The 26,402-nt window shown below is 34.0% G+C and overlaps 1 protein-coding gene across 5 annotated transcripts in view; it reads left to right on the top strand.

Moving 5' to 3' along the window:
* The window catches only part of Stag1 (STAG1 cohesin complex component), a 372,311-nt gene that overhangs the window by 324,327 nt on the left and 21,582 nt on the right, over positions 1-26,402 (top strand). For all 5 annotated transcript variants that reach the window (XM_077795277.1, XM_077795281.1, XM_077795278.1 and 2 more), the window contains 6 exons: positions 3,595-3,675; positions 13,723-13,815; positions 15,680-15,854; positions 18,295-18,434; positions 22,772-22,873; positions 26,227-26,375. In XM_077795277.1, coding sequence (XP_077651403.1) covers positions 3,595-3,675; positions 13,723-13,815; positions 15,680-15,854; positions 18,295-18,434; positions 22,772-22,873; positions 26,227-26,375 — 740 coding nt within the window. The remainder of the gene's footprint in view (positions 1-3,594; positions 3,676-13,722; positions 13,816-15,679; positions 15,855-18,294; positions 18,435-22,771; positions 22,874-26,226; positions 26,376-26,402) is intronic.

Below are 26,402 nucleotides of genomic sequence, written 5' to 3'. Positions count from 1 at the left end.
ATTTGATATTATGTAACTATGATATTACATAATGGTACTGTGAGAAAGCAAAATGCTTTTCAGGCAATGAGAGCAAGCTTTTTAATTTAAAATAATGCAGTGGAGCTTCTTTAAAAGTAAACAACCTGGGCACAATGGCTCACACAACCTAGCAACTTGGGAGGCTGAGACAGGAGTATTGTGTAAAACATTAAAATGTGAATTCTCTATTTGAAAATAGATATTAGAGTAAGCAGGTGCCTTTTTCCATAAGCACCATCAAGAAACTTCTATAGAATTATAAAAATAAAAGGAAAGAAATTTGATATAACCAAAATTAAGCCATTCTTCAACATTATTTTGTAGATTTTAATTTCCCATTTATTGCTATTGTCACTCTTCTAGTAATTTAATAATTGATGTTTCAAACTCAGGAGAACTGTTTAGGGGGAGAGTTTCTTTTAGTTTTTGTTTTGTTGTTATTATTTTTTGTTTGTTTTGCAGTGTTGGGAATCCAATCCAGGACATTATGCATACTAGGAAAGCACTCTACCACTAAACTACACACCTGCTAAATTGAGAGTTTTTTTGTTTGTTTTGTTTTTTTAAATTTTGCCTTTTGCTTCCACAAAAACCCCTTTACAATTGTATTTGGGATTGTAAGTGACAGCTTATCAAAAGGGTCTCAGGAACCATTAGGTGTACTGTCTTTGAACATCTTCTAAGTATACCGAGGTGATTTATTTAACACTAATCTTTACAGTGTGTCCATAGTCTTGTTTCTGCATTTTTATATGAATGAGTTATGTTAATTATGTTTATTGAAACCCTGACATTGTCTCATCTGGTCACTGCTGCACTCCTGTAATCACAGCCACTTGGGAAGCTGAGGCAAGAGGAATTGTAAGTTCGAGGCCAGCCTGGGTATTTAGCAAGACCCTGTCTCAAAATAAAAACGTACTGGGATTCAATGCCCAGTACCGGAGCGGGAAGGAGATAACTCTAATTTTTAGGAGTTATTTTCAGTGTTCAAGTGGGCACTTTGGAGATATCTTTTGCTTAAATGTTCTGAAACACGATAATTTTAAAATAAAACTAGCAAAGCTCACAACTACTTTCTGCAGCATTCCATTTATGGGATTTCTCTCTCATTCTCTACATATGTTTATTTTTATGGGTTTTAGTTTATCATATGGGGATGATGATAATAGAAACACTAAAATTAGCAAGTAAAATAATGTAATATCACTTTATGAGATATGTTTTGGTACAATAAAGGAATATGGATTTGAACAAAACTTCAGTAAAAATCCTTCCCAAAATGGAATTCTTTTTTATGTTATGAATCTTATTTTCCTGAATTTATTATTAGTCTCCCTAGAAAATAAGAAACAAAGACTTGAACTATACATTTCAGAGCTGAAGGAATTCAGATGCCAATAATAAATTTTTTTTAAAAGGCAGCCATGGGCCGGCTGGGGTCGTGGCTCAGTCGTAGAGCACTTGCCTAGCATGCATGAGGCACTGAGTTCGATCCCCAACACCACATAAAAAAACTAAATAAACAAAATAAAGGTATTGTGTCCATCTACAACTAAAAATATTTTTTTTAAAAAAAGGGCAGCCACAGGCTGAGGTTGGAGCTCAATGGTAGAGCGCTTGTGCAGCATGTGTGAGGCACTGGGTTCTATTCTCAGCACCACATATAAATAAATAAAACAAAGGTCCATCAACAACTAAAAAATTATTTTTTAAAAAAGGCAGTCATCAGGCTGGGATTGTGGCTCAGCGGTAGAGTGCTCGCTTAGCACAGGTGGGACCCAGGTTCGATTCTGGCACCATGTAAAAATAAAGGCATTGTGTTGTGTCTGTCTACAAAAAAGATATTCTCTCTCTCTCTCTCTCTCTCTCTCTCTCTCTCTCTCTCTCTCTCTCTCAAAAAAAAAAGTAGCCATCTTCATTGTAATTAAAGAAATGTAAATTAAAACCTAAGATCCTATTCATACAAAATAGAATCACCAAATATCACACACCTGATTATATCAAGTTTTGATGAAAATGTGGAGCCTCAATTAACTAGTAATAACTACTACATATAATCATTTTGGATACAGTTTGGTAACATCTAATAAAGTTAAATCAATCCAATTTCTAGAACAATGGTTCTCAAATTATGGTTATGGAATCACCCTTAGGGGTCTCCAGGGGAGGTCCATGATGTCAAAACTATTTGCATAGTAAGATAAGATATTACTTCCTTTTATTCATTTTCATTCTCTCAGCTATTTAGGGAAATATTGGTATTATATCAGAATATCCATATTTATCTACAAAAGATACAAAAATATGTGTTCTTATTTCAGCTACTTCATATACTTCAGATTTTCTTCATATACTTCAATCAAAACAGTATATTACAAAAGAGAATGCAGAAGCAGATAGGAAAATTCATTTTTCTATTAGAGCAGACTAAAGAGATTTGCAAAATCTGTCACTCAATAAAATTTTGTGTTTTATAAATTTTAGCACATTTTTGAGGTTGGGGTTATAAAGCTCAGTGGAGAGCGCTTGCCTAGCATGTGTGAGGCACTGGGTTCAATCCTCAGCACCACATAAAAATAAATAAGTTAATTAATGTATTATGCCCATCTACAACTAAAAATAAAAAATTTAGTGCATTTTTTCAGAAAAATTATTAAAATATAGTCAATGTTATTTTTATATTTGAATTCAAAGTATTTTATGATTTTTAAAAAAATTTTCTAATATGGTACTATTCATAGATATATCTCAAATAACAACAACCTTTTTGGGTCCTTAGTAATTAAAGAGTGTAACAAGATCCTGAGAACAAAAACTGACAACCTCTAAAATCATAGAGAGAAATCATAGACTTATGTACTTAAAAATATACTGATTGCTGGATAAATCAAAATAACTTACTCATAGGAAAAGATAAAGATGATATTGGGATGAAATGCTAACAGTGTTCTATTTCTTGATCTAGAGTTTAGTTACACAAATATTTTTACTTTATATTTATTTAGTAAGCTTAATATTTGTTTTACGCATCTTTGGTATAAATATTACTTTTCACATTAAAAACACTTTTAAAAAGAATAAGTAGAATATTTCAGTTTCAAAATTTGGATAATAGTAATTTCATACATTTTATATTTGTGTTTTAACATGTTATTTGGGTTCAAATTATCAAGATATATTCTACTCTGGCACATGCTTGTAGCAACTTGGGAGGCTGAGGCAAGTGGATTGCAAGTTCAAAGCCAGCTTCAGCAACTTAGCAGGGCCCTATCTCAAAATAAAAATAAAGAAGTGGAGCTAAAGATGTAACTCAGTGGTAAAGTGCCCCTGGGTTAAATTACCAGTACTCCTCTTTGCCCCACATAAAAAGATATTCTATTTTTATTCTCTAGGTAAATGTGTTGGTTTATCTTTTGTTTAACTCATATTTTATCCATTCTGTAAAAATTGGAATTGAACTCTATTTTATTATAAATAAAAATCATTGTAAGTATTATTCTCCTAGTACTGTGAAAACATAAATTGTCTAATTTGTTTGAATTTTTTATTGAATTTTTTTTTCATTTTATACAGATAGTTGTGCAAGCACTGCAATGTTCCCATTATTCGATTCTTTGGCAGTTGGTGAAAATTACTGATGGTTCTCCTTCCAAAGTAAGTAACAGTTTCTATGGGCAGAAAGGTTATTATTATAATAATCTTGCTTAACTCATGATTAAATAATTTATCAGTTATATAAATTATTATAATCTTCAATAAAAATACAATAATTTATTGTTACCAGTTCTTGCTTTATGAGTATTTATCTTTACCTTTTTAGAAAATATCCAGTCTTCAAGCATTAGAGACACAATTTACATATATGCAAACATAAGCCCACACAACACACAATTAAAATACTTTTAAAAAAATAACTGGTAGATGCAAGAGCTCTATAGGTGACATGCTATAAGGAAGAACAAATAGTGAAAGGTAAGTGTAGCTTTTGATTCTGGCTGTTTGGCAGCTATGAGTTCAAAGCAAATAGCTCTCTTTTAAGTGAAAAACAACTTAAAATGTTAGATACTTTTGTTTGTCTCTTTTGTTTAGTCTATTCATAATTATGCAAAACCAAAAGGAAAATATGCCACAGATTAAGTGTAAGTGGGAATCAAAGAAAATTTTAAAAGTACTGAAGCCTTTATTTTACACTGAGGATCTTTAATACAGAAAATGCACAACATCCTTCCCAGGTAGTATGTCTAGTAGATGGCCACAAATCTCTGACAAAATCAAGAAATCCTAAAGAACTATGGCCAAGAACAAGGGTAAATAGAAATAAATGTATACCAGCTCCATTCATGAGGTGGGGGTTAAGGAAAATATCCTGTATTAATTTTTTATTGACTAAAGGTGTGGAAAGATACATTTCCCTTGAAAGTTTATAACTATGAACTAGTTTTCACTTAGGTTTTACTCTGGATTCTAACTATTTCAGTGGTTAAAAAAAAAGGAAAGATAAAAATAAGAACAAGTTGAGGTTTTTATTTTAAGTGTTCTAAAGTGGTAGTATCCCCAAATACCTAACAGAATCAAATCTAAATCTCTTGTGAAGGAACCCGCCTTAAAGAATTTCTTTAAATAAAATTTTAAGTAAACTCATAGTAAAAACATAACTTAAAAGAAAACAAGATACCATGAATAGAACCATGAAGTGAATCAAGACAAAAAAAATATTTCACACATTGTAATTACCTGATATAAATATCACAATAATTTTTTCAGTGGTTTCATGGAATGAGAGGTTTGATGTTTACATATCATCTTAACAAACGAAAGCTATTTAGCCCTAAAGATAATTGATGTTTGCTATAAAACCACCAGCTTAATCTGGAGCATTGTTTTCTCAGAGAAACAATTTTTTTTCTTTTTCCCTTCCTGATTAATAATTTGAGAATTTATTTGCATTTGCATCTATAAAGTAGATGTTATAATCCCATTTTATAATAAGTCATTTGAATCTCAATCTGATGCTTACTGTTAGTGCTCTTTAAATTATTGTATTAAGCTTTTAATACAACTAGTTCTGGAGGGTTTTGTTATAGATTTTATTTTTAACAAATTTTCTAAGGGCAAATTGGTTGATGCAGCTGATCACAAATTGGTAATATTTGCTAATCGTTAAATTATGTTACATAGGTAGATTTCATTTCATCATTCTTTATGCCTACAGACATTTAGATGGGAAGTTATTTTGATTTCAAATGTCAGAGTTGTAATGCCAGTTAAAGTATATGGAGGAATTAGTAATGATGCACCTGAAACTCTATCCCTTTATTCCCCTTTAATTTTTTCCTGAATTTTAAATGTAATATAATAGATATTAGCATATTTATAAATGTTAACAATACATGAAGTTATTTTGTTGAAAAAAAGGTTAAAATTGAATGAGTCATTTAGCTAGTGAGGAAGCAAGCCAGGTGACCATCATGTGTTTGGTTCCCTAGTCATTAGTACATTTACAGAAACTCATTTAAAATTCTGTAGAAGTCATCTCTATTATTAACTAATAAATTATGCTGATTGGTTTTTGGTATAAATTACAAGGTTTTCATAAAATTTCACTCTTTTGAGCACATGCTTGTTGTAACAAAGAAAGAAAAAAGGGAAAGAGAAACAAAACTACCAAGTTACATCACCTGTGGATTTCCACTTTTAGTTTTGATGTGCTTTGTTTCCATAGTTTTTATTGGCACGTAATAAGATGTGGGGGATTTTTAGTTCTATTTCTTACATGTATTTCTAATCATACTAAAATCATATTTATAATTTTGCGTCTCTTAAATTAACATTTTCTTTAGGTAAGAAAATTATTATACAAAATATTTTAATGTAATATTGTACATACATCAATAATCTACATTATAGTTTATTTTGCCACTCTCCTCTTGAATGGTTTTAAACATTTTTATTAAATAAAGTTAACACCATGATGGGCATTCTGGCTAAAATTTTGTTCTGCATTTTCCTTATCTTATATTCTTAAAAAGTGGAATTGCCATGTCAACAGTTATACGTATGTTGAACATTCTTTATGCATTACTGCCAAATTGCTTTTTAGAGAGTGCTTATAAAATTTATTTTTCTTCTGTATTGTCAGGAATACGATCAATCAGAAGATTATGAATGGTAGTTATATTTGAAGCTTAATTTCAAGATATAGTTTAACTCAACAGTAAAAATTTTATGAAATAAAGTATATGTGTAGACTATTATCAAGAACAGCATTAGACCTTTATTTGAAATGGAATTGAACTGGGTTTTACCAATGGGCATTTCCTCTCCTAATTTCCAGAGTTGAAGCCCTTTGACAGTCACACAGGTCATGTTCAGTATATTTTGCTCCAGTGCCCCCTAGTGCTAGTCCTATAGAAATGGCCTACAGTTTCTTTTCTATAGCAGAAAGAATCTTTCTTCTTTCAGTTCCTCTGGACATATACAAAGACATTTAAAAGGCAAGGTAAACAGAGGGCTAAAGACCCTATCTCTTTGTTTGCCCTAAATATCTAGAATTTATCCTCATTTTTTTTCCTTTTGAGAAAAGCTGTCCTGCTTTCTGTAGTCTTAAAATTATGATATTCTGCCTTACTTTATTCTGCATATTTCTGTTCTGGACTACAGTAGGGAGGGTCTGGGGCGGGCAAACATCCCTGCCTTCTGAATCAGGAACTTATTCCTAAAAGAAGTCAACATTTCCTACATAACTGCAGGTGAAATTATTAGAGGTATAGTAACTACAAAAATTGTTCATCACCATCTTGACTAGAGTTGTACTCCACAAATTCCAATTTTCATCTCCAAACAAACTAAAGAGAAGGAGTAAGGGTGAAGGTGCAACTGGTGGTAGCCAAATCCCTTCAATCTTGGTTTTCTTTCCACAGACATACTTCCCTAGAAATGAGCTCAAATGAATAAAAACCTGTGGGCTGCTTTCTCTCATTCCTTCTCTTCAATGTAGCAGTGAACAATAAAGAAATAGCTCAACTAGGTCCTTGCCCAGAATTTCTATAACAACATAGAGAACATCTCTTCTGTCTGCAGAGTTAACTGACTTGATGTGAAGGGAATGGAGCCAAGGATGACAAATAAAACTATCCCTATAAGAACAAATTTTCACTAGTATATAACCATTTTATTTGACTTCTTTTATTCCAGAATACTTCCCTGCCACCTTCTGTTTCTTCAGAATTCTGTCTTCATTAACTATTCAGTTAGTTTTAAGGCTTTCCTTTTGGTCATTCCATGACTCCAGAGTTGTTCTTTAAAAGAGATGTTTCTGTTAATATATCTCCAAACAAAATTGCTTAATTGATCTAAAAAGGTTAGGGGAGAAAGAACTAGATCTTATTTAGTACCATTTCTTGTTCAGCTCAGAATTTTTTTTTTAAGCTAGAATACAGAAATAACTGACTATTCATAGTAAGTTATAAACTTCAAAATTTTATCCAATTCTAACATTTTAAAATTCTCTACCAGAAATAAATGTATTCATCTTAGAAAGGTAAAAACTTAAAAGTCATTGTTTCAGCATTTTATTAAGTGTGCCATGCTATATTTGCAATCCCCCCTTGGTCTCCAGGTTTCGGAACTTGCTTTCTTTCTGGCAGGGAATCCCCCACTTGAAAGAGGAAGCATAAAGCTTCAGAAGCCTGTCTACCTGGATCCTGTTCTTACCTTCAAAGAGACAGTGACTTTTAAAGTACGATTTACAAATACCCAAACTCCTTAAAATATAGATGAGACCACAACAGGGACACAGGGCAAATGCACTCCTAAGGCCTTTTGTACATAGACATTCCTTAAGTGATTAAAATGTCTATCTAAAAACTGATAATTTAAGGCTTATTATCCTTAAACTTATTTAACCTATCTCATCCCCCTTTTCAAACTAAGGACACCAAAATATGAGTAAGATATTTTCAAGATTTATGGGAACATTCAACTGCCATTTTTTATAAAAGTCTTGTTCCAGACCTGTATCTGGAAATAGAAGTCTTCAGTCATTCCCCTACACCTTCCAGGAACAGTAGACCCTTGAAGGCAGATCAACCCTTGATGAGATCACCACCCCTAATCTTCTCAAGGGAACCAGATTGCCCCCTCAAGCAATAAGGATTTCTCTGGAATCACCTGGCAGAATCAGAACTGAGATTATGATCATCCAGAACCTAGCCCACCATAACTGTAAAGGCTTGTCCTTTTCCTTATTTGAGGAACAGCTGATCTCTGTCTCAGTGTTCTCCTCTTCTTAAGGTTAAACCTCAAACTTAGCCTGTGTGTTTGTACTCTTTGGCCCAATTTCTTCATTTCTATTGTCAGTAGGTTAGAAGTTCCCATCTCTGACATCATACTCTACATAGTAATTATTACAGTATAAGAATGTATTTTAACTGAGCTTATCCAGAAGTGTAAGGCAATATTAAAAAAAGATAAAACATAATAGTTCTCACTTTCTAGTACAGACATTGGAGCTTTTCTCCCCCCAAATTACTGATATCTACCTTCATATTAGGCCATTTATTTGAATAGAAATAAAACAGATGTCTTATCCTCTTTCATTTTCCCTGAGTGATAGACTAATGATTTTTCCTCCTATAGAAGGTTTTATATTTTGGGGAAAAAATTTTCCTAGTGATTTACAATTGCTAGGTTTCCATCAAATGACAATTTATTGCTGATCCATTTATCTATGTTAAGACACTCTCAGTTCTTACCTTTCCAACATTTGTGTGTGTGTGTGTGTTAGAGCAGTGGTGGTCTTTGGAGTTAAAAATCAAGTTTGAATTTGGCTATACTTCTTATCACCTCTGGTAGCCCAAGCCAGGTACTTCACCTGAGTTTCAGTTTCCTAGTATATAAAGTGAGAATGATATTTACAACTGGTTAGGTTTGTTGAGAAGATTACATTGAGAAAAATGTTTCAGTTAACAAAAACTGTTATTTCATTGGCATTAAATCTCAGCCTTGTATCTGGTTTCTCCATCTTCCCTGCCAGAACTAAGAGTTGTAATTGAGTAATTTATTTTCTGAGGCTAGAGTAAGTACCTGTATATATGCAGTAGTGTAGGTTTGTGATATAGCATAGTAGGTTTTGTTCTTCGTCTGAATTTTGGGATAGTTTGGGGATTCAGGTCTCTCTCTCTCTCTGGTCCTAACAATCACTACTTTTCCCCTGTCCCTCTGACTCTTTAGCTTCCTTCACCTTTGTACACTACAGGAAAGAGAAACCAGAAGATGTTTTGGAACTCCAGTAGGCATCTTAAGGGTTCCTGGAACATAAATGGATTAGCCTTTGAGCAATGGCAGGAGTCAGCAGGTGGGGATTCATATTGCCAAGAACAGCAGCAACACTGAAAACTAGGTATTATATTTGGGGTTAAATATCCAGTAGTTTTATTGTGTATCCACAGAAGTTTCTATCCTGTTGGAACAAGTCCTGTGACTCTCCATGAGCTAGGTCCCCACCCTTAATTATTTCTTAGTTTGGAATGAGTCCTTTGACTCTCCCTTTTGTCTTATTCTCTTGTTAACTAACCTGATTTTTTTATTAACATCTATAAAACCCCCTTGGGGAGGCTGAGACAGCAAATCTAATAAGGCTTTCTCAACTGTTTTCAGTTTTGCAACATATGAAATAGTCGGCAACAGGGTTACCGTTAACAACAGCATTTACCATGACCTGGTTAATGGCCGTGTTAGGTGAATATATCCAGGTCATCATAAAATGCCTCTTGCATATGAAGGATATTGGCTACTATGCCTGTAATGTTCTATTTGCATTTATTGGTGGAGTTGAACAGTTCCCCTTCTCAGAGTAAAACAGTAATAGTGACTTCTGTCTAGTTCACCAGGCTGACTTCACTTGGGAGTAAGGTTCTATGTCTAGACCAACTATAGTCATCTGTGATTGTTGCTGAGTACGTTATTGGTCCTGCATCAATCCAGATATGACTTTGTCTCCATAGCATTTAAAATCAAAGATACCGGTCCTAAATTAGCTATTCTCAAAATTCTTTTTAGTAGTCTCCTCAGGAAGTGGATGGTACTGATATAGAGTGAAACAGTCCCTTTACAGTATAACCCATGGTCTCTGTAATTTCTTAGTTTTGCCCTCGCCTAATGTTGACTACCTTTTTTGTAACCAATGGCCTTTGAGGTATTTTTATTGTCCTTGCATAATTTTTCTCTTGATGGGTAGATTTGAAGCTGATAGTCTGAGCCTTATTTCATACAGACTTAATTAGCATCTAAGCTTGGTTCATCCTCAAGGCCTGAGCCTGCACTTTTACTTTAATTTTAGCTATTACAGATAACAGTAACTAAAGGATTGCATTTAACATGGCTGCTTCTTATTTTGCATTTCCTTACATGTCTAATGTTCCTACTCCTTGAAATTTAGGTCTACAACATCTCTAAATTTCACTGGTAACTTTACCAAGCATAGAGCACCACAAGTTTTATACCATAGATGACTAGTAGTCCCTGGATCAAAGGTTCCTCATTATCCACTCTTATGTATTTTCTTACATGTAACCATGAGTCAGGGCTGTTCTAGCAAATCTCATCACTGCCACCAAATATAAGAATATTAAGGGAAAAAAAGGAAACTCATTGTCTTCCCATATTCTCACAGCAGAGAATACTTGTATGACCTAAGAAGTGTGAGGATTTCTCCCTACCAGAAACCAATCAATCAGTTCAACAGTGGATACCAGCTGAGTGTTGTTTGATTCAGTTCTGACATTACAGTATTGGATCCCACAGTTTAAGGTTTCAGTCCCACAAGACCGCCTTCTCTATTTCAGTGCCAGTTGCAGTCTCAAGTTGTTTTACCTTCTGACTGACCTGCTATAAATAAGGATTCCCACGGTACCCTTCTTGGGTTAAGTTAATTTGCTAGAATGGCTCACAAAACGTAGAGAAATAGTACTTAAATTAGAAAGGATACCCATGAACACCAGATGAAGAAAGGCATATGGGAAAATGTATAGAGCTTCCATGCTTTCTCTAGGTGCACCATCCTCCAGAAAACTCCACATATTCAGCTATTTGGAAGCTCCCAGAAACCAGTGCTTTGTGGGGTTTTTTGTTGTTGTTGTTTGTTTTTTACTTGTAGTTGGACACAATACCTTTATTTTATTTATTTATTTTTATGTGGTGCTGAGGATCAAACTCAGCATTCACGCGTGCTAGGTGAGTGCTCTACCACTGAGCCACAACCCTAGCCCCACTACTTTGTGGATTTTTGTGGAACTTCATTACATAGCCTTGCTTGATTGCATCACTGGTTATTGGTGACCAACTCAACATCACTTCCTGGATGGAGAAGGAGCAGGGCTAACCCTTTAACTGTGATTTGGTTTTTCTGGTGACCAGCCCCTATACTGAAACTGCCTAGGTGATACCAGCCATCAGTCAACTCATTAGCACATGAAAGAGCACTTTAGAAAGTCCCAGGATTTTAGGAGTTGAATGCTAGGAAACAGACAAAAGACCAACTATACCAACTATGTATTTCACAACATCATACAGCCCTCCCATTTAGATATTTGCTCTACCATTTAGAATATGAGTGCCCTGGATTTCAGTTATTTGTCTATAAAATGGAAATGTTTTCATTTATTTCACAGAGTGATTGTGAAATTTATACTTATGAACATGGAACATAGTACTTGATACACAATACGCTCTCAACAAAATATTGTATCTTCTCTTAAATGACCTATTAAAAATCATTGTCCATTCTGTTTAGAATGTGATTCCAATGCACAAAATTTTAACACTCCCATTATAAAAATCCTCCTTTGGTAGTTCCTTATTTTTATCAGGATAATATCCAAATGATTTAACATGACATTCAAAATGGCCTTTCATTTAAGTGGAAATGGGTTCTATTTTTCTCTTTTGCTTTCTTGTCACTCCTGTTTATACCTGAGCTACAATTAACTTCCTCAAAAGTATCTCCAAACTTTTGAACATTTGGGACCCTATCTGGAATACCTTTTTAAATAATCTCTGTCCCCTGGATCCAGCTTCATATTAGTTCTTTGTTCTCCTTTTATGACTACTTTTGACTCTGAGTTAGCTTTTCTAGCATAGGGCTCATGCTCTCTCCCACCATAGCACTCTGCACTCCATTATAGTTGCCTGTTATTTTATCTGTTTTCCTCAATGCATTGTGAATGTTTGAAATTAAAGTTCAAGGAATGTTGAGATGTGGTTACTGAATATTAATCCACAGGTACATTAAAGGTCTTCAAGACATTTTCCTTTTACTACTATGTACAAGATGAGCTTATTTCTTCCTGTAAATATGTGCACTGTAGCTGGGCATGGTGGCACATGCCTGTAATCCCAGTGGCTCAGGAGGCTTAGGTATGAGCATCACGAGTTTAAAGCCATCCTCAGCAAAAGTGAGGCTCTAAGCAACTCTGTGAGACCCTGTCTCTAAATAAAATACAAAATAGGGCTGGGGATATGGCTCAGTGGTTGAGTGGCCCTGAGTTCAATCCCTAGTATCCCCCCCGAATAAATAAATATGTGCACTCTATTAGTAATAGGATATATGTATAACTTTCAAAGTATTATTATTTAGGTTGTGAAGGTACCAAAATAGTGCTGTCATCTCTACAAAATAGAAGAGCCTAAAGAATTTTAATTTAATAGAGTACCTTATTAAAATGATTTTTACATGGGCCTTTGCTCAGATAATTACTTTCTATTGTTATTTTAAATGCCAGTATAATGCTGAATTCTTTGCACATGTCATTCATTTGTCAAGAAAATATGAGCTCTGGTATCAGTCCTGGTTTCAATGCCCTTTGCTAATAATGACTGATTTTTTAGGATCTGTTTTGTTGTTGTTATTGAGACAGTCTCTCAATATTATTGCCCAGACTGCTCTGCAACTTGTGGGCTCAAAGAGATCCTCCCACCTTAGCCTACTGAGTGCTGGGGCTGCAGGTGCATATGAATGTGCTAGTAATTAACTTATGTAATAGTAAACCCTCAAATCAGTGCTTGACATGTTGTAGATGCTTGATAGAGTTTAGATCTCCTTTCAGGAAAATGATTATAGCTCAGTAGCAGAATGTGTGTTTAAGCAGAATGTGTTTAAGCATGCTCAGGTTCAGTCCCAGTATGAAAAAAGAGAAAGTAAATTTCCCTTTAGACTTTTTCAGTGTTGTTTCAGGTGAGATATTATCTGGCCATCTAGTTAAATTCCATTTACACATCCACTCTTTGAAGGTTTATCTTTCTTCCACAAACATTTGCAGTACACTGTGAATATAGGAGAAGTTAGGTACTGGTGTTTTGCTACTTTTCTCAGTATGCTGTGATCTTACTACTATTTAATATGTGTTGTAGAAGTAACTAATGGTTTTAATATCCTAAATAACCATATTTGTAAAGGAAACTTCTGAGAGCAATCACACTGAGCAGTCCATTGCTAAATAGAAATGCATGTTCCAGATTCTTAGCTTCACTGCCCTTTCCATTAGGTCAAAAGCTAGAAAATAACTATACTAATTGATTTTCAGTGATAAATTTGGTCTTGTAAATTTCCTTCACAATAAAGCAATTTGGCTATTTTTCTATTATTTCTTTTGGCAATTTTCTAGGATATTAATTCATGCTTGCATCTTTGAATGTGTCTTGCAGGAGGATCTGTTGGTATTGAGGAAAACAGTGAAATCCTTTTTGGCTGTTTGCCAGCAGTGCCTATCTAATGTTAATACTCCAGTGAAGGAACAGGTAAGAAATTACCAGTTATGAGCTCTCAGTAAAAATAACCCAAATGTATTAATAAATAGTAAGAAAGTAATTTTTTTGTGGCCATTCTTAGCATACTTTTCTCTCCCTAACATTCATGGGACCTCTAGGACCAAGAGTATTGATGTCTGAATGTTTTAAGTTATAAAGCAAGCTAATAAATTTGTCATGTTTTGTTGTTTTGTTTTGTTGTGGGCTTTTTTGTTTTTCAGCTAACAAGCTTATTATATAAATAAGTTCTATGCTTGTACTTTGACAAGTATATTCTCCATCAACTTGAAGACCAAGTTCAAATTGAGAAATCTTGACTCCTAAGCATTCTCTACCAGAATGTTGGAAGTCTGGGGAGCAGAGCTAGAACTTACCCTTTTGTCATTTTTGCCTCCTCTTGCATATACATTTGAATACTTCAAACCATATGTCCAAACTCTGTCTGTACCACCCCTCCAAATAGCTACCCCTTGACCACTCTGTGCCCTAAGAATACACATACTGGAGGTGTAATAGGCCTAGGGAAGAGGCCTTTGAAGGCTTTCACAATTAAGATCAAGTTTCTTAGAGCAAGAAATTCCCAAGTCTCTGTATGTGGACAGTCAGGGTGCCAGTGGGGATATCTCTGGTTTAACAGACTCCTTACCCCTTGGACAAGGTTACAACCCAAAAGGTTCAAAGTGGAGCCCAGGGAAGTACTGTTTCCATTAACTGGTTTTGTAAAATATTTCTTTAACTCACTCTTCTACTAGAGAATACTTTTATATAAAATAGATTGTACCTTTTACACACTTTCTTATTTTGTCATTGGGCTAGAATAAAAGTCTTGTCAGGTTAAAGGTTTCAATGTTATTCATCCTTTGCTATTCCTTCATACAAATAGATTGTCACAACTTTTATTCTTTATTGAGTTATTAACATTTAACTTAAAATGGAAACAAAGATCCCTAAACCTTACTCTGTAGATGTTCAGAATCCCACCAGTGCTATATAGAAGTACCCAGCTCTGGCCATTTAAACCAAATATTCATTGTTTCTATATCAGACCTGTTCAATGATATTCTGAATGACCTGTGTAAAAAATGTAAAAATCCCCTGGATTCTCTTTAAGCTTCCCTCTTTACAAATGGCTCTTCTTAAATATCTTAATGTATTTCATTGTTGTGCAATCAGAGCATAAACTAGCATCATTCTTGCTAGAGCCAGACAATTGGATAGGCAGCCATCACCCCAATAAGTGCCAAAATTGTGGTTTTTCTCTTAGAAATCAACTTTTATGGGATGAGTTTCAGTGAATTGTTCAGAAATGTCACAGCCCTCAATAATCCCACAACAAAGTGTTTTGATTTTTAAACTAATGATGTTTATTTCGTCCCATCCATTCAAATAATGCACATTTGCTAAGTTAATACTTAGTCTTTCGGTAAAAGTGATAAGTTCCCTTATAATTCAATTTGTTGAGAGGTTTTTAAATACCAGTTTTATATTAATGGTCTAACCATTAATTTTTAAACATGGTTTCTCTTAAAATTTCACATCTGTCATTTGTGATGCCACTTATATGTTTACAGAGTTGATTTTAACTTATTTTTTTATAGTTCAGGTGAAAATCTCTTGTTCCACATTTTTGAGTTAACACAGCCAAGTAAAATAAATAGATTGTATTGCAGGAGGATCTTAAATGCGACCAGTGTTTAATGAGAGAGGGTAATGAGATAAGAAAATTAAAACTAAAGAGAGTTTATTATGTTAAGGTTTTGCTGTTGAACTGTTAATATTTAGTGTGTTTTCATTCACATTGGCATGTAGTCATATTCATGCACTATTTTGCTAATGAATTTCCTTTTCATTCTAGGCTTTCATGTTACTTTGTGATCTTCTGATGATTTTTAGCCACCAGTTAATGACAGGTGGCAGAGAGGGCCTTCAGCCTTTGGTATTTAATCCAGATACTGGACTCCAGTCAGAACTCCTTAGTTTCGTGATGGATCATGTTTTCATTGACCAGGATGAGGAGAACCAGAGCATGGGTATTTATAGCTATCACCTTGTTGATATTTATTTTATTTTATAAATCCCAAAAGACAGAAGTGAAAAATTCAAATCCAAGAGTTACTAAGTTTTCTCTCCCTAAAAAATGCTAATAGTATTATATTCATATATTTCAGAAACCAGCAAGAACAAAAATATGGATAATGATGGCTTTCTCCTTTAAAAGTACCTTAGAGTTCTTTCCCCATTCTTATATAAGCTTCCTCATTCTTTTTCAAACAGCCATATAGTATTTCTTTCCTATATAAAATATATGTGTATGTGTGTGTGTGTGTGTTGTAGATGTACACAGTACATTCATTTATTTATGTACTTATTTTTATGTGGTGCTGAAGATTGAACCCAGTGCCTCACACATTATAGGCAAGCATTCTACCACTGAGCCACAATCCCAGCCCCATATAGTATTTCTTTGTGTAGATACAGGGTAATTTACATAATCTAGCTCACATTAACTGACATATAGTTTGCAGTCTTCAGCTATAATGAATAATTCTTTTACATTTGCCATTTCCCACATGTACAAATGTATATACAATCTAGAGGTTGTTTCTCATTTACTGCGTCCAAGTTTACAGTTTTGTTTTTTAATATTTTTTTAGTTATACATGGACACAATATCTTTATTTTGTTTGTTTATTTTTATGTGGTACTAAGGATCGAACCCAGTACCTCACATGTGTGAGGTAAGTGCTATGGCACTGAGCCACACCCCAGCCCCCCAAGTTTACAGTTTTTTAAAGGAAAGCATCCAGGTTCTTTTCTATTCCTGAGTGGCTGTCATATATTATCACTTGAATAAAATATAGCTCAAAGAAATTAAATGGTGAAAGATAATCATCAAACTTCACTAGTCAAAATTGTGCTGAGCCTGTAAAATAATCGCTTAGCAAAATCAGACTAAATTTAATGCTTAATTGTAAATAAATATTTTTTAAAATAGATTATTTGTGAAATAGATGATTTAAGCTCTCTAAAAAAATTTAAGAGGCATATTTGATCCACACATCTATTTGGTGCTATTAGATATTCTTTATAGGACTAAGGGTATAGTTAAGTGGTATAACACTTGCCTAGTGTGCAGAAGGCCCTAGGTTGGATCCATAGCATGACTCAAAAAAAAAGAAGAAAAAATCTTGTTCTTAAGAGAACATTTTAGAAATACTGCAGTGTGGAACTGAGTATGCTTATTTACACTCAATCTCAAGAGATCTTAACTGCTATTTTAAGCAAAACGATTTCCAGTTTCTCAAAGCACTGGTGCCTCAGAACTTATCAGGACTTACTAGTAAAAAGAAAGAGACTGAGAGTAAATTATTTTATCAATAGATACATATAAACAAAAGAAAGAAGACTTATCCCAAATACAGAGCCTGAAATAAATGTTGTCATCTGGAGCCTTGTAGGAAAACTTTTTCTAGGATTAGAAATACATAACACAATGGATTATATATTTAAAAAAAATTAAATGAGAAACACTACTTATTTAGAAAGTTTTTAATGGAGTATTTTAACATGGTTTGCAAAATAGATTTTATTTTTCAACTCATAATATAACCATGTGGACAAGCACTGAAAATTAACTGCTCCATATATTTCCTTTACCCCTCTATATATTTTTCTAAAATAAAACTTTTCTGGGGCTCGTGTTGTGGCTCAGTGGCAGAGCACTCACCTAGCACATGTGAGGCACTGTGTTTGATCCTCAGCACCACATATAAATAATAAAACAAAGGTGTTATCCATATACAACTAAAAAATATATAGAGAGAAAAACAGCTTTTTTGCCTGTCTCATAACTTTTTTTTCTTGTGGGAATGTATTAGCATATAAGAAATATTGAGATTAGAAAAAACATTGTAAGATAAAACAAGTTGACAGTGTTGTTGTGACAAAAGTATGAAACAATCTATGTATGATTTGCTGTCTTTGTTTTGTTTGTTTGTTTGTTTTTATTTTTGTTTTGGTACCTGTGTTTGAACTCTGGGTCAGGGCACTCAACCACTAAGCCATATCCCCAGCCCTATTATACGTAGGGTCTCACTGAGTTGTTTAGCACCTCACTGTTGCTGATGCTGGCTTTGAACTTGCTATCCACCTGCGTCAGCCTGTCAAGCTGCTGGGATTACAGGCATGCTTTTACCCCAATCCCTACCTCCTAGCTGATTTGATTATCTTAATCATTACTATGATAATCTCCTAAAAGATAGGAATCTTTTTGCCTACCAAGTATTTGATAAGCATGTAATAAATATCACTCTAAAATAATTAATCAGTATAACTATTTTTGTTCTGTGTAAAACTGAATTGTGCCTGTTTGTGAAGTATTGTAAAGCTAGTTTTCAAATATGCAGATTTTCTACATTGTTTTATTGGATCAAGAGCCAGATTTATAACCAATTTATTTTCTGTGGTTAGAGGGTGATGAAGAAGATGAAGCTAATAAAATTGAGGCCTTACATAAAAGAAGGAATCTACTTGCTGCCTTCAGCAAACTTATCATTTATGATATTGTTGACATGCATGCAGCTGCAGACATCTTTAAACACTACATGAAGGTACAGTTTAATATTCTTATTTTTCTCCTAAATAGCAGAGAAATTTGCAATTATAATGAATGGATGGTGATGAGAAGCTGAAATTGACAGCTTTGAACCGTGTACTGTGGATAATTTTCTAATAATGTTATCATTTTATATAAACTCTTTATGAATCTGCACCAAAGTATCAGTCTGCACTCCCTGGAGTTCCTAGCATTTACATGAAAAACACTCAACTTTCTAGCTGCTTGCTTTTCCATAAGCTTCTTTTTGTTCCTGACCCTCTGAAAAAAAACAGATCTCAGAATTCTTCTAACAGGCATGGATAAAAGGGAATGCTTCTTAGTTTTTATGTGTTTGCCTTCCCAGGTCAAAGAGAATGTTCTGTTTTGCCATATTCAGAATATTGTGTGCTGTTTGATCCAATTGTACCTTTATCTATGTTTGGGTATGGTCCAGTTCCAGTTGTGATATATGGGTTGAACATCTGTGATCCTAACTGAAATCTGAAATTTTTGGAGCACCACACAAAAAATTTAGGTTTTGGAGCATTTCACATTTCAGATTCTCCAGTGTAGGCATACTCCACTGGTAAGGTCTGCGCTTCTGTTTTTTTACTTTATCATTGATTTCTAATTTTATTCATTATGGTCTGATAGAATGCAGGTACTACCTCTATTTTTTGGTATTTGCTAAGTCTTGGCTTTGTGGCATGAGATATGGTCTGTTTTAGAGAAGGATCCGAGTGCTGCTGAGAAAAAAGTGTATTCGCTTATTGATGGATGAAATATTCTATATATGTCTGTTAAGTCTAAAATATTGCTTACATTATAGAGTTCTATAGTTTCTTTGTTTAGTTTTGTTTGGAAGGTCTATCCAGAGGTGAAAAGGTATGTTAAAGTCACCCAGTATTATTATGTTGTGGTCTGATTCTTGAAATTGAGAAGGGTTTGTTTGATATACTGGGTGCTCCATTGTTTGGGCATAGATGTTTACAATTTTTATATCTTCTTGATGTAAGATTCCCTTAAGCAGTATGAAATGACCTTCTTTATCCCTTCTGGCTAACTTTGGTTTGAAGTCTACTTTATCTTATATGAGGATGGAAACTCCTGCTTGTTCTTGTGTTCCATGTGAGTGGTATTTTTTTTCCCATCCTTTCATCTTCAGTCTGTGGATGTCTTTTCCTATGAGATGAGTTTAAGCCATTTGTGTTCAGGGTTATTATTGAAATATGGGTTGTAGTCCCAGTCATTTTGATTTATTTTTAGTTTTTAACTTGACTTGGTTTCTCCTTTGATTAGCTTTTCCTCTCTTTGTTGATTTTCATTGTTGTTTTTCACTTCCTCATGGAATATTTTGCTGAGAATGTTCTATAGTATAGGCTTTCTCTAAATTACTTTTAACTTTTGTTTATCATGGAAAATTTTTATTTCATCATCAAATCTGAAGCTTAATTTTGGTGGATATAATATTCTTGGTTGGCATCCATTTTCTTTCAGAGATTGGTATATGTTGCTCCATCCTAGCTTTGAGGGTTTGGGTTAAGAAACCTGCTGAGATCCAAATTGGTTTTCCCCTATATGTAATCTGAAACTTTTCTCTTGCAACTTTTAAAATTCTATCTGTATTCTGTATGCTACACATTTTCATTATAATGTACCTTGGTGTTGATCTGTTGTAATTTTGTACATGTGGTGTCCTGTAAGCCTCTTGTATTTGATTTTCCAGTTCATTTGGGAGATTTTCTGATATGATTTCATTGAAGAGATTATACATTCCTTTGAGTTTATATCTCTGTGCCTTCTTGTATTCAATTGTTCTTAGATTTTGTCTTTTCATGTTATCCCATAATTCTTGGAGGTTTTGTTCATGGTTTCTTTCCATTTTCACTCTGTGGGCAGCTTTATTTTAAAGACAATGTATTTTGTCATCATTGCCTGAGTTTCTGTCTTCTAAGCGATCTAGTCTGTTGGTGATGCTTTCAATTGAATTTTTTTTTTAATTATACATGGACACAATATCTTTATTTTGTTTATTTATTTATTTTTTAATGTGCTGCTGAGGATCGAAGCCAGGGTCTCTCACGTACAAGGCAAGCGCTCTACCACTGAGCCACAACCCCAGCCCTCTATTGAATTTCCTTCATTTCAAGGATTTCTGGGGTTTTGTTTTTTTGTTTGTTTGGTTTTGTTTTTATTTTGTTTTTTCCAGAATCTCTCTTTCTTGAAGTAATCTTTTTCTGAACTCCTCTGACATTTTAGCTACTGTGCTATCAGTGGATTCTATTATTGTAGCATCTTGGTTTGTTTGAGGTACTTTCTTCCCTTGTTTTTTCCTATTGTCCATGTGTCTTCCCCTCTTGCAAGCAGATCCAGGATATTACGGTTTTTACCCTATAATATTGTACTGTCCCTGTATGTTACCAGTACATTGCCTTTAAGGGACAGATCAATATTTACAACATTGATACAAACAATATATAGTCTTAAACCAAATAACTCCTATTTGGACAATTACAGTTTTGTCACAATAAGCAATGTGTTTATTGATGTGTTCAGTTCATATCTATAGTATAAATAGTAGGCTTGCATACGGGTTTACAGTTTAATAGTGGACAAAGAGAGCAGCAGGTGGAATGGGGTTTGTGAGGTAGGAGATGAAAATGTAGAGGTATTAGATCATAGGAAGAATGAATGAGGAATCAAGAAGTAGACTAGCAGGACTACCTCTGGTGTGACAAACCTGCAGGGATCTTGGTGGCAGTCTTCCATCTTGTCTCTAGATGGAGGTGAGCATGTCCCTAGATTGTAGTAGCAGGAGCCTCAAACCTGTAAGTATATTGATATTAGGCTTCTAAGCCCTATCCAGTATCCTAAAATGGAAGCACCCCCAATTAAAGATAGTGGTAGCAGCCGCATAGGTAACCTATGATGGTGATGGAGGTGTTCTAGGATGAAGGCGATTACTTTCAGAGATGGGACTGAGAAGCAGGCCATGTGGTGGCATTGGGCAGCCTGTTTGGATAGGCAGTGCTGTGGTGGGCTGCTGCCTCCAGGCCCTGTCTGTTGTCCTAAGGTAGAGGCTAACAGATGGGGTGTGGGCTATGTAGGTGGCTGCAGTGTCCCAACATGGAAGTGAGCCAGGAGAGCCACACATTGGTAAAAGGCGCCACAGCGCAGTCGCCCTCCTCCTCCTCTTCTGCAGGGCAGGACAGGGTCACTCTGCATTTCCAGGTATTTTAAGGGGAAAGATTATAGCAGTTTTCATATGACTTTATTCCTCTGAAAAATCTATCTTTCAGCACCTTTCCTATTTTTTCTCCATTCCTTAAATAACTCAATGTTTCTATAATCTCTGCAAATTTCCTTAGGACATGATTTGTGCAATCTAGAAAACTAGTTTGTTTGTAATGACTTGATGCTTTCATTGGTTCTTCACTAAACCTGGCTTTCAGTATCATTTTGACAGTTATTCTACCATTTTTAGGTACTTTTTTTCTTATTAGAAAATTAGAGAATCATTTAATATGTTGAGTTTTGGTTTTAGTTTTGCCTTGTCATTTCTTAATAGTTCTGCATCAGTTCCAAATAATAATAATAACTTTATTCAAAATTTTTATCAGCTCTAGCACTTTTTTCACATCTCAGCTCATTGTAGGCTCTGACCTTTTTATGAGTAGTCTGATAGATTTTTGCTATTCTGATATGTGGCTCTGTGGCTTTCTGTACATGATCTGTTTAAAACTAAACTTAGGAAAGATCTATGTGCTAAGTTACTCTGGTGACCTAAAATAATAAATGAAACAATAAATCTGTTACTCTAATCTGTCCTCCCATTTAGGCTGATCTCCAGAAATAAGCAATTTTAACTGTTTTGATTTTAGTTCTTCAATTTATATCCACCTTTTAGATGGTGTTCAGTTCTCTTCTGAAGTCTGAGAGGTTTTGCTCTCCTATATCACCTCCTCTCCTCCTCGAATTCCTGGCCTTTTTAGTTTTTATTATTTTTACCTCATAATTAGGTATCAAATGTACATTGCTTTAATTTAGAAAAATATCATTTAACTTTCACTATGTTTAAGATGAAGAAATGAAATCCTTTTTGTAGTCACTTTTTCTTTCTTTTACCATCACCATCCTTCATCTCATGAAATTTCAAAAATTTGGGGGCATGGGTTGTGGCTCAGCAGGGGAGCGCTCGCCCCATACTTGTGGGACCCTGGGTTCGGTCCTCAGCACCACATAAAAATAAGTGAAATGAGGGTAATGTGTCCAACTACAACTAAAAAATAAATATTTTAAATTTTTTTTTGCAAAACTTTTAAAGCTGTGTTTCCTTTTGTTTCCTCATAGTATTACAATGACTATGGTGATATTATTAAGGAAACATTGAGCAAAACCAGGCAGATTGATAAAATTCAATGTGCCAAGACCCTCATTCTCAGTTTGCAGCAGGTGAGTAATTTGGAGGGGAGGGGGAGACAAAGAATAGATGCAACTTCTGTGTGCTTAGTATGTGCTAGGTATTTTACCTGATTTAAAGTAACTCATTAATGTATTACTGTGGTTACTTTCTGATACAGACATGGATTGCATGTCCTCTTTTGAAAGATAATCCTCCAGTTCTCATTTCAAAACATGAAATCCTGAGGTGATCTACCCTTAGGCCAAATGAAGAGTCAAATTGGAAACTTTTAAAAGCAATAATTTAAAAATAAGAAGTAAAGGTATTTAATGATGAAGGGACACCAGCAATATCCAAATAAGAAAATATATTGCATAAATAAATTTTTTAATATATAAATGTCTAGTAAACCAAAATAGAGAGTTTGGAGAGTTCAGAAATATATGCATGTACATTTCTACATTTGTGTAATTAATTTGTGATAAAGGTCTCATTTTCAATCAGTGGGGAAAGGATTAGGACTCTTCAGTTCACAGTGATGGGTTAGTTGAGTATGTTTTTGGAAAAATAGCTACTTCTGGGCCCACCTAAGGTGTACCAAAATAACCACTAGGTGGATTATATATCAAGGTTAAAAATTAATCAGTTTTAAGGAAATAAAGGAATATTTTAAAAATCTTTTTCTAAGAAAACCAAAAGCAAAAAAAAAAAAAGTGATCTATATAAACTTAAATAGGTTTGTACATCAGTCAACGCTTAGTTTAAAAAATAAATGACATTTTGGGGAGAAATATTTTCATATATAACAAATCCTACAAATCAATGAAAACGATAAAGTAAGCAAGAGTTTTGGAAAAGGCACTTTGCAGAGAAAAAAACTTAATCAATAAACATGAGATGAGGCATAATTTTGTTAGTAATTAATGAAACAAATTAAAGAGATATTTACCATCATTGAACAGATTATCATTAATTGAAATGATTGATAAAGGATATCCCCAAATTTTTAGGATCACCAAACTTTATAAAGGATGTAAAAGTGAAGGTCCCTTTAGACTAAAGAAATTTTCTTAAAAGAAATTTTGGAGTATATTTCAAAATTAAAGATATATATTCCCAGGGCTGGGGTTGTGGCTCAGTGGTAGAGCACTTGCCTAGCATGTTTGAGGCACTGGGTTCAATTCTCAGCACCACATCTAAAAATAAAATTAAAGGTCCATTGACAACTAAAAATTATTAAAAGAAAAAAATTTAAAAAAAAAATATTCCCTTTAAACTAGTAATTTTCCTTCTACATATATAAATAAATAACATCTTGTGCACCAAGATGTATATATGTAAAAGACTTTTTACTATAGCAATGTGTTAGTAGTAAAAAACTGGAAATAGTATAAAATTCATCATTAGAGGAGAAGTTAAAATATGAAACTCTGAAATAGTTTATAAAATTTTTTAAAAATGTTACCTAGGTTGACAAGTTTCTGGAATCAAGCGATCCTCTAGCTCAGCTTCCAGAGCAGCTGAGACTGCAGGCATGCACCACTATTCCTGGCTGTTCAAAAATTTTATGGCAAAATATGAAATGAAAAATACAAAGCTATAGGACAAATAAGTAGTGTGGGATAGCATTTATTTAAAAATAAAAATTTTATATGTACTTGTAATATTTTATATGTACTTGTAATATGTCTAAGATGATGTAGGAAATGTTCGATTTTTAACACCATTTACCTTTGGTAAGAATGGTTTTGGGGCCAGGCACCATAACACACACCTACACATAACACACGGCTCTGGAGGTTAAAACAGGAGGATAGGCAAGTTCAAAAACGAGGTGCTAAGCAACTCAGTGAGGCCCTGTCTCTAAATAAAATACAAAATAGGGGTGGGGATGTATCTCAGTAGCCAAGTGCCCCTGAGTTCAATCATCTGTATCCCCCCAAAAAAGGAATGATATTTGGGTAGGCTAGGGTTCTGGCTCAGTGGTAGAGCGCTTGCCTGGCATGTGTGAGGCACTGGGTTCTAAACAACTAAAAGTATATATATTACTTTGCATTAAAAAAAAAAAAGAATGGTATTTGGTGGAAAAGAGAAAGGAGAACTTTTACATAGATATTCATTGAATTTCTTTACAATAAAATGTATTTGAATTCACCTTAAATTTTAAAGTTTAAGGCTATTATATACAGCTGTCAATAAAAGGCTTTTTAAAGCTTAAAGATTTATAAACAGCTATTTGTGCATAATTTGAAAATCTCCGGAAGAACCATTCCTTCTAGTAATGGCATAGTAAATAAGTAATTCAGGCCAGTTCATTGCTAAAGAACACTTAAACAGGGAACAACATAGTTGAACACAGGAGTTATTTCAATAAGTGTGAAGTTAAAGTGAGTATAGTGATGGTTACTAGAGGCTGGAAATGGGGAAAACAAAGTGAAGGAGACAAATAAAAGAAAATGTTCAGTAGTAAAGAAAACAAATGTAAATAAGACTTTAGAACCTGTGCCACAAAAATAAATCAGACAAGCATTGGTAGCTGGCACAGGAAATGGAGTCAAGAAGTTAGTGGTATTTTTAAAGATGTTTGCATCTAATAGAAAAGGAATAGTTAATGATGCAAGAGAAAGAGAAAGCAGTAAGTAAGTAGCAAACCCTTGAGTAGGTGAAGACTTTATTTTTCATCTGTATTCAGTGCATAAGGAGGGAGTAGCTTTAGATAAAAGGCTGGATAGTTCACACATATTTCAGGAAGGAAGATAGATTTGCACATACAATTAAGTTTCTAGATTTGATAGTAGAATGATGATTGTTTTTATATTATTACTCTGGGGTATTTATTGTTATTTTGTGATATATATGTAACTTATAAAACCTCTCCACTCAGTTTAAGAACTTTTAGGTATATTTTGTGGCTGAGTGAGAAAAATCATAGCCCCATATATCCAAATATATGTGGATGTTTACATAATGTTATTTTACGTAATGTTCTTATAATAAATGGAAAAAACAGAGTTCCAAACCCTGTATTTCATATATTGACATATCTGTGAAAAGACTATATATAGTTATTTGTAAATATGTACTATTTTTCTGTAAATATATTATTACCTTTTCCCATTCCAAAATGTATTCTTTAAAAATTTGGCATTAAAAAGAAATAAATTCCTCTCTGCATTTAATAATACCAGCAGCATGAAAGTGAACTCAAAAAATTACTAATACAAAATGACCAAGTAAGGGAACATAGTGGCTGTAGCTCAGTGCAAGGAGGGAAACATTTATTTTATCTTACACCTTTTATATATTTTTAAACTATACTACCTATTCTAAAAATAAATAAAATCTAAAATATTTCTTAGCTGTAAGTTTTTCCCTTTTTTTTTTCCCTCTTTCTTTCTACCAGTTGTTTAATGAACTTGTTCAAGAACAAGGTCCCAACCTAGATAGGACTTCTGCCCATGTCAGTGGCATTAAAGAATTGGCACGTCGATTTGCCCTTACATTTGGACTGGACCAGATCAAGACACGAGAAGCAGTTGCCACACTTCACAAGTGAGTAACATAAGCAAACAATGTTTT

The sequence above is a fragment of the Urocitellus parryii genome, chromosome 2, assembly GCF_045843805.1.
Source record: "Urocitellus parryii isolate mUroPar1 chromosome 2, mUroPar1.hap1, whole genome shotgun sequence".
Taxonomy (NCBI): domain Eukaryota; kingdom Metazoa; phylum Chordata; class Mammalia; order Rodentia; family Sciuridae; genus Urocitellus; species Urocitellus parryii.
The sequence above is the reverse complement of the archived record's forward strand: the minus strand, read 5'-3'. Positions and strand labels throughout refer to the sequence as shown.